Here is a 10,956-nt window from a genome sequence, read left to right as displayed (position 1 = left end):
GAATCTTTATTTGTACTTACTGATGTGTAAAGAAACTCTGCAAAGTTCTCCAAAAAGTGACCTACGGAGGACAGTGCACAGATTAAAGGTGAAAATAGCAAATGCAATGCCCACACACAGAATGTTCATCCATTAGCTCCATCCGCTAAGGCTCCTCAATTACACAGTGAGATCACAACCCATGGAATGATTGTACAGTGTTTTCCCCAATCAGACCCCTGCGGGTGGTATCTAGGCGTCTCCAGTCTTCTGCTGGTGCAATCAGTCCCTCAGCCAATCGACGATGGTGGTGATTATGGATGTCAATCTGAGTGGACTAGGAGATGCCTAGAAAGTTCCCAAAGTACATTGGCCTAGGGAAGTGAACTGAGTGGGACATTTTGCCATTACTGTGGTTGGCATCCTCCAGCAGGCTGGGTGCCCATGAGACGATATCAGAAGATCTGTTTGACAACGTGTGGCTGACTCTTTGTTTAAGCTTGTATTTCTCCCATCTATTTAATGTGGGTGAAGAGGGTGAACAGGCATGCACAGTCTGTAACCGTGTGTGGAGGTCAGAGGGTAGTTTGCAGAAATCAAATCCTGGGCATAGAACTGCAATGGTCAGGTTTGGCAGCAATGTCTTCTACCCTCTGAGCCCTCTCTCCAGCCCTGCTTGGCTGATTATTTTTTGGGGCAGGGTGGTGGTGGTGTTTGTTTGACCGTTCAATTTTGCTTTGCCTTGAAGCCTTTTTGGTTTGGTGGGTTTTTTTGTTGTTGCCTGCTGCCATTCCTTTTTGGACACAGACTGCAGATTGAACTTCTGAGCACAGTTCTGTGCTGCCAACACCCCAAGGGGCTTTGAAGATCTCATTTCCCCCCCCAGATCTTCCTGCTTCTTAGACTGAGAAATTGTCAATCTCCTTAGCTCTTCGTTCTAAAGACGGCCCCTATGGAACTAATCAATATCAATCTCTGATAATGTATTATGAAAGCTAATGCTACACACACACACACACACACACACACACACACACACGGATAACACCGATTACAACATTAATTGTCCTTTTTTAAGTTGAATTTTAAAACAAGTCAAGCTGTCAACCACCAAGAATTCCAGAAATAAAAAGCAAATTCTTTGAAATGAAAGCTCTGACTCTTTAAGTATAAATGATCAGGATCAGAATTTTAAAATAGAAATCATGAAGATCTGTGAATTACCAGGTCCAGGAGTCAGGCTGTCTGGATGACTCGGCCAGTACAGATGCTGACTGCACAGGCCTGGCAGCCCGAGTCCAGTTCCCAGAAGTCATGTAAAAGTGGAAGGAGAGAACCAACCCTACAAATTGTCCTTTGACCACCATCATGTGCCGTGGCATGCACGCCCACAAGCATACACACACACACACACACACACTTGAAAAAGAAAGAGAAGGCCAACTTTAGAAGAGAGTTACACAATCCCCCATCCTTTCCTCTGCTTTTCCTACACCCTCGTCCAATCATGCTTCTTCTACTAATATACGAGAAAGTGCCCTATGTCATATGGGCACAGGGAAATCTGCCCAGCAAATAGAGAGTCGTGCCAAATGATTTCATCCTGACAAGTTGGCACAGGACTCCAAGGCTGACCTATTTTACCAATGGTCAAGGTTTCCCACAGTGTCTCTCACTGCAGTTCATAGCTAGACTGGTAGGTAATGGTCACGTAACTTACTAAGACGTCTACACTTGCTGGTTCTCTCTGTGGCTTCAGCATCTCTATTTGAAGCATACAGCACTATTGTTCCCTTGTCCCAGGGGTGGGTTGTAGCTAAACAGAAAGCTGGAACTTTTTGAAAGGTGCTCGATTCATTTTTAAATCCTCAAATCATAGGAAAGGTTGTGACTGCCACACCCCCTTCTCTGGGTGTAATGGAGACGATCAAATCCCTGGTGAGATATCATGAGACTAAGATAAATTTTAATAGAACCAACAGTAATAATGATACACACATTTATTTAAACAATGAAACAAGAAAGAGCAAAAAGGTGGTATCTCTTCCATACCCATTTGTGGTTGTGAATTGGTGGTCTTAGATGTAGGCACCAGTGGCTTTCTCCTCTTAACTTGCTGTTTTCTTTAAGGTAAATAAAAGGCAAGAAGAAGAAGAAGAAGAAGAAGGAGGAGGAGGAGGAGGAGGAGGAGGAGGAGGAGGAGGAGGAGGAGGAGGAGGAGGAGAGGGAAGGAGGAGGAGAGGGGAGGAGGAGGAGGAGGAGGAGGAGGAGGAGGAGGAGGAGGAGGAGGAGGGAAGGAGGAGGAGAGGGGGAGGAGGAGGAGGAGGAGGAGAGGGGAGAAAGAGAGGGAGGAAGGAGGGAGAGAGAGGGGGGGAGGGAGAGGGAAGGGGGGAGAGAAGGAGGGAGGGAGAGAGAGAGAGAGAGGAAAAGCAGAAAGTTGCTTTTAAGCTCTGACCAAATCTCTTCTCCGTGGACACGGTAACTCAAGTATGGACATTTGAACACAGGCAATAGATATAAAGCTCAGCTTATGAGGCACATTTGGCTAACGTCCAACATGACTTAAAGTGGTGGATCCTCTAAAGATTCTGACGCAGATGGCTGGATCTGAACTCCTTCCAAAGCTCACTTAATTGGATAATGCCTTTATGTCTTTAATGTCATATGTGAATCTTTCTACATTAAATGCAATCAGTTCCACTAAAATTCCAACGCTGTTTAGCAGGCACCCTGAAATTTCCAATGTCTATTCCACTCTATATTCTTTGGGACTCGATTTTCCATTTGTTTTTAACTAGTGTTAAACTGTGAAAGTGTGCTATCTCTACACCCTGGCCCCGAATCCGCCTTCTCTCGTCTCTCCTCCATCACTGAAGAGCAGCCAGTGCTCTTAACCTCTGAGCCATCTCTCCAGCTTCTCTCTCTCTCTCTCTCTCTCTCTCTCTCTCTCTCTCTCTCTCTCTCTCTCTCTCTCTCTCTCTCTCTCTCTCTCTCTCTCATTTCTGAGACTTCCCACCATGGCCCAGGCTGACCTGGAACTTACCATATAGCCCAGGTTAACTCTGAACTCATGATATTCCTCCCTCGGTCTTCCTTGGGATCTCCTATGCCTATGTCCTAGTCTCGAATCCGCCTTCTCTCCTCTCTCTTCTGCGACGACAACGAGTATGCCTGCCTCCTCCCAGCTGCCTGTCTTCTCTCAGGCAATGACTGTCTACTGAATGGCAGCAAACCTCTGAGCAGATAAAGCAGCTGCTGCCGATTTCAGGTCATTAAAGAAAATTCATCAGCTTATTTCCTCTGAGCTTTATATAAGGAAGTCATTTCCCACCGTAACAGCTCACCAGCTGGAACCTTTATGCATATTACCAAATTAAGGAGATTGACGGAGGCCCCTTGAACTCTTCCCATGGAATTACCTCTATGTTGCGGTTTCTTCCATAGCGTGCTCCTATTGCTAATTGACAAGAAGTCTATAAGGTAGCTGTGGCTTCTAGGATGAAAGACGGGACCTAAACTGAATGGACCCATTTGGGCAGATGTGCAGATGCAGGCAATATTGCACACTGCACGCAGCTGCCAGCTCTACAGACCACTGATCTGTATTTCACTGACACATGGCTAAGGACAGCAACCCTTAATATCTGAACGTGGTTCTGCTAGAAAAGGACAAGTAATTGCTCTCCCCACATGTGCTTAAGTGGGTCCCCTACAGAGCAGGCTTGCCGCAAGGCTAACAAAGCTTGTCTCTTAGGACCCCTCTTTCATATGGGTCACTACCAAGGTTCTAGTTTGACAATTTTGGCTTCTTCAAATTTATTTTACTTTTCTTAAAGAAGGTCTCCAAGATTCTGTAAGCTTCAGGGCTCAAAAAACTTATTTCTAGATGTGATCCAACCATACACTGCAGCTTTTCTGCGTCTAAGTTTTAATTGTAGCCAGGGTAATATTGGAAAATGAGTGAGCGTTTAAATGTAGTTACTAAAACCACAATTCACCCTTCTTGCTTCTTTAGCATCATGGTTAGTTTTATAAGTATTTCTAACCCCTTGGGGACATTTTCATATAACCCCTATTGAGAGCAATTTAATAATATCTTTGAAAGCTATCAATATATTTACAGTTATAAGACATCACATCTATATAGCTATTCATTTATCAAAGACTGGACATATTCCAAAAATCTGTCAGTAAGAGATTAGTTAAATCAATTATGATGCTTCCATATGGATAGCAGACAGCTGTTAAGACATAAGGAAGTTCTCAGGTGCTGGTGTGAAGAGATTTCAAAGATAAGTTGTTAAATAAAATATGCACTGGTGTATTAAGTATTCTGTACCATACATTAAAAGGTTGGCAAAGAAATTACTTATTTACTTGTTTAAGACGGTTTTAAAAGGACACACAAAATACTAATAAAGGATAAGAGGTGAGTGCCTGAGGATTAGAAAGATGAAAAACAACCATGGAGGTGACGTTTTATGGGTTTATGTGATAGTGTATGCATATGTCATAGGAAATATGATAAGTACTCAAAAAAGTAAAACCAAGAAATGAGGGCCAGTGTGGTGGCTTAGCAGGTAATGAAGTCTGTTACCAAACCCAACCACCTAAACTTAATCCTTGGGAACCATATGTTAAAAGGAGAGAACGGACTCCTGCAAATCGTCACATGACCTCCACATGTGTGGTGGCATAGGCACATGGGTGCGTCCACGCGTTCACACACACACACACACACACACACACACACACACACTCAATCACTCAAGACCACTATGGAAACAAAAGAACTGAAGATCAATCCCAGCACTCAGGTGGCTGAGGCAGGACGACTGTCCATTCAAAACCAATGAAAATTCCACAGTGAAAGCCCTTCTCAAAAAACAGCAAGAAATAGACGAAGAAAGAGGAACTTGGTGATCTTGTCTTGCGGCACTGAGTCCGCTCTTGCAGCCCCCACAGTCAAAGCGCTATGCTTGAGTCTCCGTGACCGTGACTCTTGCGTTCCCCTAGCTCCCGCCTCCTGTTGTCAGCCGGTCTCTGTATTCGGTGGCTACTTCTATAAACAGCTTCAAGGTTATTCTCTGCTTATCGCCTGCTCTTCCTGCTCTTTGCACGCACGACACAACCTTCAAACTGTACTCCTGTCCCTGGAGCAGGCTTCCTTCAGAGAACAAGCCACAGGAACCCTGCAGGACTCCCTTGACTTGGTGGCCTACCTTGCTGCTGTTTCTAGGCCCGTGCATCTCCTTTAAAGAGCGTATCTCATTTATTACCTAGAATGTCTGTCTTCTGTAGTCAAGTCTAGACAGAACTCCTCCACACTGGCTGGTCTGTGTTTGTCTTGTCTGCCTCTGTGTTCCTGGTGCTTAACATTGGGCTTAGCGAGGCTTAGCAAATGTTTGTTGAATGGGGTGTGATTTCCTTACAGGCAAGGTACATGTTCCTTCTACAGCCCGCATAACATAAGGACAATATTGCAGAATGTATGTTTTTTGCCACCTGCCATGCCAGCTTTGTAATTTTAACCTTTTAATCTTTGGGGGATCCAGAGGTTTCATCTACGTTGTTTTCCATTTGTTTCGTGATTCGATAACTATATATTGTGTGCTTGCCATGCCTTTCAAGGGACCGTGGTTATGGTGTTTGTACATGGTTATAATAGAATACAAGACAAAATATGCTTGGTGTTTGAACAAACAATCTAATTGGGAGAGGGGTTGGAGAGCGATGCATAAATACATAAGCCAAATAAAGAAAGACAACCATTAGGGATTAAAGCCACCATAAAGTGGTTGAAGGAGACCAAGTAAATCCTTAAAGAAAGAATATTTGAACTAAGATTAAGTGAGTGTCAGCGTACATTCTAGACTCATGTCTGGCATGGAAGAAATGTCTGAAATGGTAAGAATTATTGTTAATCAAAATGTATTCAAAGAGGCAGAGGCAGGCGGATCTCTGTGAGTTCGAGACCAGCCTGGTCTACAAGAGCTAGTTCCAGGACAGGCTCCAAAACCACAGAGAAACCCTGTCTCGAAAAACCAAAAAAAAAAAAAAAAAAAAAAATGTATTCAAAGAAGTACATTTCAGAAATCTCAAAGTTGTATGTGGTGGTACATCCCTATAATCCCAGTATGAGGAGGCTGAAATAGGAGAATTGAGAGTTCAAGGTTAGTTTGTGCTCATGGATAACAGAAACTGTGCTGATGGATGATGGAGCCTGTGCTGATGAATGATGGAGCCTGTGCTGATGGATGATGGCGCCTGTGCTGATGGATGATGGTGCCTGTGCGGATGGATGGATGGATGGATGGATGGATGGATGGATGGATGGATGGAGCCTGTGCTGATGGATGATGGTGCCTGTGCTGATGGATGATGGAGCCTGTGCTGATGGATGATGGAGCCTGTGCTAATGGATGGATGGAGCCTGTGCTGATGGATGGATGGAGCCTGTGCTGATGGATGATGGGTGATGGAGCCTGTGCCGATTAACCAGACTGTACCTCAGAACAACAACAAAAACCCCACAGCAAATGGTAAACACTTAAAGAAATTTATTTAACCTGATTTATATTATACAATGTACAACTATATAAGAATATCATATTTATGGCATTGATATGTAAAGTGTTTATTTTTATGCATTGGTTAAAAATGATATGACTTAAATGATAGAAAATGAACTGATGCCTGGAATGGAAGCAGATACCTATAGACACAACCCTCCTGAGGCTGAGGCAGGAGGATGCAGTGTCTGAGGCTAGTCTGAGTTATATAAACAGACTTTACATCAAGAAAACAAACACAAGATCCAACACACACACAACACACACACAGAATGAGCTGAAACTAGGTGAAATATTATCTTTTATAAGTCGAATGTTCCAATTGTATTTATATTATTTATAGAGCAAGAAGATCCATATGTGTGTGTGTTTATCTATTCCCAACTTGAGTCAATGAACTAAATTTTAACCGAATGCACTATTTAGTTCTGAAGTTACCACTTTTAAAGTGGTCCCATCGACACATTTAATAATCCCCTGCATCTGCTAACACCAGACCCAGAAAGAAAACACCAAAACAGGCGATAATGGCTGTTTATAACTGGATGTATCCTTGCCTAAGGTCCCATGAGCTAATCAATAAGTTCTTCCTGGTTTCTTACATCTAAGGTAATGAAATGGTGAGCGAGAAAGAGAAAGGTGCACTGGGTGGGGGAGACATTCAGCATACTTATAAATATCTTAACATAAACGCACTGCGAGAGAATGGAAAACTACTGGCAATTCCTGTCTTCCTGATGCGACAGAACAACCACTGGTGTCCATCGGATGGAAGGAGCAGGGCGAGGGGCTGACTCTGCTGCTGGCTCTTCTCTCTGAATGCCTCCAACTTCACACAGGTGCTTATTCTCAGCTGCGAGTCACATACAGGCTCTTAGATTAAAGGGAAGATGTAAGGGAGCTGATACAGAGGAGCCCATTTCAGAGGGAGTCTCTGCTTGAGCTGGATGCCCCAGGGGTATTCTGGGTATAAATGATACATTAAAGCTTTCCCCTAATTCCCCAGGCTCTCATCCTTTGTACCATAACCACTGGCTCTGGCCTCAGGCAGCAACTGTTGGCTCAGGGCTGACCTACAGAGAGCCACAGGTAGGGGAAGGTGAAGCCAATGACACAGAGATGCAGAAAAGGGGGTACTGACACTCAGGTGAAACAATTGGCTAACGGCTCCTATTTAAGTGGCAGAGTTCAGCTGGGTATCCAGTTAGATCTGACCAATAACGTATTCTCATGCTCCTCTAATAAATCCATCCCCTTTCCTGACCATGTATGTAGGGACACAAAGTGTATGTATTAGATATTCTTACCTAGCTTTCTTTTAATTAAAATGATTTATTTATATTACCTTTGTACATATGTGTGAGTGTATGGTCTGTGTGTGCAGGAGCCCTCAGAGGCCAGAAGAGGGCATCCGATCCCCTGGAGCTGGAGTTACAGGTGACTGTGAGCCTCCCAGTGTGGATACTGGGACTCAGGTCTTCTGCAACGGTGTAAATGCTCTTCACTGATGAGCCATCTCGCCACCTCAGCCCATCCTGGACCGTTTAAGGTCAATTTTCTATGTCTTTGGATTTATAGCATATCTCAATTTGGTTGTGAAATGTTTATCAAAAATACTTGATGTGAATTTATATTTCACAAAATTTACAATGGAAACAGTAGATTATCAGAGCCAAGGGATCCAACATGATTGCTGTGGGATAATGCTCTTGTACACTGTAAAAATTTGTCACTAATATTAGTTTACTAAAATGATGATTGACTAGTAGTCAGGCAGGAAGTATAGGCAGGGCAACCAGACAAGGGGAATTCTGGGAAGAGGAAAGGCAGAGAGTCAGTCACCATCTACACACAGAGAAAGCAAGATGAGAATGCCTTACTGAGAAAAGGTACCAAGCCATGTGACTCAACATAGACAAGAATTATGGGTTAATTTAAATTGTAATAATTAGTTAATAATAAACCTGAACAATAGGTCAAAGCGTTTATAATGAATGTAAGCCTTTGTGTGTTTCCTTGGGACTGAAGAGCTGTGGACTGGGCCAGACAGAAACTTCCATCTACACGTGGTTAAAAGCTTTCTGTCACCAACTTGAGCGTTCTTTTAAAAAACCAAATCAACTTCGAGCGACAGCGACGCAAGATGGCAGCCACCACAGGCTCGGGAGTAAAAGTCCCTCGAAATTTCCGACTGTTGGAAGAGCTGGAAGAAGGCCAGAAAGGAGTAGGCGACGGCACAGTTAGCTGGGGTCTGGAGGACGACGAAGACATGACACTTACAAGATGGACGGGGATGATAATTGGGCCTCCAAGAACAATTTATGAAAACCGAATATACAGCCTTAAAATAGAATGTGGGCCTAAATACCCAGAAGCACCCCCATCTGTAAGATTTGTAACAAAAGTCAATATGAGCGGCGTGAGTAGTTCAAATGGCGTGGTGGACCCAAGGGCCACAGCAGTGCTGGCAAAGTGGCAGAATTCCCACAGCATCAAAGTCATCCTGCAGGAGCTTCGACGCCTGATGATGTCAAAAGAGAACATGAAGCTGCCACAGCCGCCAGAAGGACAGTGTTACAGCAATTAGTCACCAGGCCAGGCCTCCCCTCCCCAATCCAACCTAAGTCTTCATTTTCCACAGTAGTGAATTTTCTAGATTCATCTTGTAGACCTCAAAGTCCTGGAGAGGAAGCTCCACTGAGACTTCATCCTGAGACACTGTTCTGATACTAATTTCTGTCCATTTGAAATACCTGAGTTGTGCTGTGTAACATCTTCTGTCAAGTGTAACCGCTGGCTGCCTAGTTGAACTTCTGGGATCAAGAAGGTGTGTTGAAATCAGTTTCCTCTGGGAGCGGTGAGCACAGCTAACGCAACTGTGAACAGACACGTCACACAATCACCTGCTGCTGACACATGGCCTGGGTCTGCCTTTGCCTGCCCCACCCTCCTGCCACAGCTGTGTGGTGGCCCTTAGACTAGATGGAAAGGCTTCAGGTAGCAGCCGTGGGACTACTGCTGGGCTTGGGGTGCTTTGGCTGTACCCCTGCTTCCGTAAGTCTTAAGTGATGCCCCGTCCAAGCCATCATCTCCCCATTCCTCCACTCCCGCCCTTGGCCAAGGCTTAGATTGTAACCCTCCCCTCCCTCTGAAATTGGCCGTGGGTGAGGAATTCAGGGCTTCCCGTATCCCCACCTTTATCAAGGGGTGCTGCTTTCCCTCTCCTCAATTCCCTTGTTGCCCATCACCACCCAACACTTGCTGTGGCCAGAAGCCATCAGATGAGGTTGGAAGAGCCTGGCCTCCCTCACTTAGCTCTGGACCACACATTCACTTGCCACCAGCCTGGGAAGGGGTGCTGGGTCCTCAGCCCTGCTGCCACCATCAGCCGATGCACTTTGAGCTCAGGTCTCGAGGTGAACAGAGCAGTCACGAGGCAACAAACCTGCCAGCGCTCAGGGTCCTTGGTGATTCCGCCTAGAGAAAGGCCATGCGGAGAGTCCTAAGTGCACGGGGTTCTGTGTCGGTTCCTTTTCTCATAATCGCTTTGCTTTTACAAACTGAAGAGGTTTGGACAGGGCTCCCTGACCACCCATCCGGTCTGATGTGGAGCCTGACAGCTGGAACAGAGGCCCTGACCCTGTGGACTCAGGTTTCAGTGTTGCTGCTCCTCAGACCCTCGGCAGGGACCTGGAGGAGCTCCGTGTCACGAGTTTTCAGTGGGCCTGGCCTCCTGGCTCGTTGCCATGTTCCCCACTCTGTTCAGGACCACTAAATGTTGAAAAATGGATGCATACCGAAATAAAGGCAATTTGTTGTGTTGCAAGGTTTTTTTTGGGTTTGGGTTTGGGTTTTTTTTTTTGGGGGGGGGTGAGCATATATGTGAACCCACCTGTTGAAGCAGCAACTATCAGGTCTGAAGTGTGGCTCCTGTGGCCATTGATCTTTCTGGGACAAACTGTAGCTGTCCGGGCTAGGCATCCTGTACGTCAAGTTTAACAGTGTTCCATAAGCAGTGTGCTGTCGGTCATTGCCTGGTTTTACTATAATAAACAAGTGTGCATTGATAAAAAAAAATCAAGTGAAATACTAGTTTCTCATAGTAGCCTCACTTAAAAAGTCCAATAGTCTTGTGTGGCTCAGGACTAGTGTGGCACCTCGTACAAAAGTGTGTCCTGTGAAAAGGTATAGGTGTATGCTGTGATTCTAACATCCAGGAGGCCAAAGTGAGACTTTCACAAGCTTGAGGCCAGCCTGAGTTATATAGTGTAAGACCTTGGGGGCCAAAGACACGGCTCAGGGGTTAAAAGCATTGGTTGCTCTTCCAGAACACCTGAGTTCAGTTCTCAGTGCTCATGTTTGGTGGCTCACAACCACCTGTAACTCTTGCTCCAGGATTCTTCTG

The 10,956-nt window shown here is 45.0% G+C and overlaps 1 protein-coding gene across 1 annotated transcript; it reads left to right on the top strand.

The window, feature by feature from the left end:
• The first annotated feature begins 8,678 nt into the window (after positions 1 to 8,678).
• On the top strand, positions 8,679 to 10,611 carry LOC130875930 (ubiquitin-conjugating enzyme E2 variant 1). Its single transcript, XM_057772240.1, has one exon. It carries the CDS (start codon positions 8,695 to 8,697, stop codon positions 9,136 to 9,138), a length of 444 nt encoding a protein of 147 aa, XP_057628223.1. The 5' UTR covers positions 8,679 to 8,694; the 3' UTR covers positions 9,139 to 10,611.
• The last annotated feature ends 345 nt before the right edge of the window (positions 10,612 to 10,956 follow it).

This window comes from Chionomys nivalis, chromosome 6, assembly GCF_950005125.1.
Source record: "Chionomys nivalis chromosome 6, mChiNiv1.1, whole genome shotgun sequence".
Taxonomy (NCBI): Eukaryota; Metazoa; Chordata; class Mammalia; order Rodentia; family Cricetidae; genus Chionomys; species Chionomys nivalis.
This window is presented reverse-complemented; position numbering and strand designations above follow the sequence as displayed.

Bases quoted from the DNA above. Each gene is read 5' to 3' on its own strand.
- LOC130875930 (XM_057772240.1), top strand. From the start codon at position 8,695: ATGGCAGCCACCACAGGCTCGGGAGTAAAAGTCCCTCGAAATTTCCGA.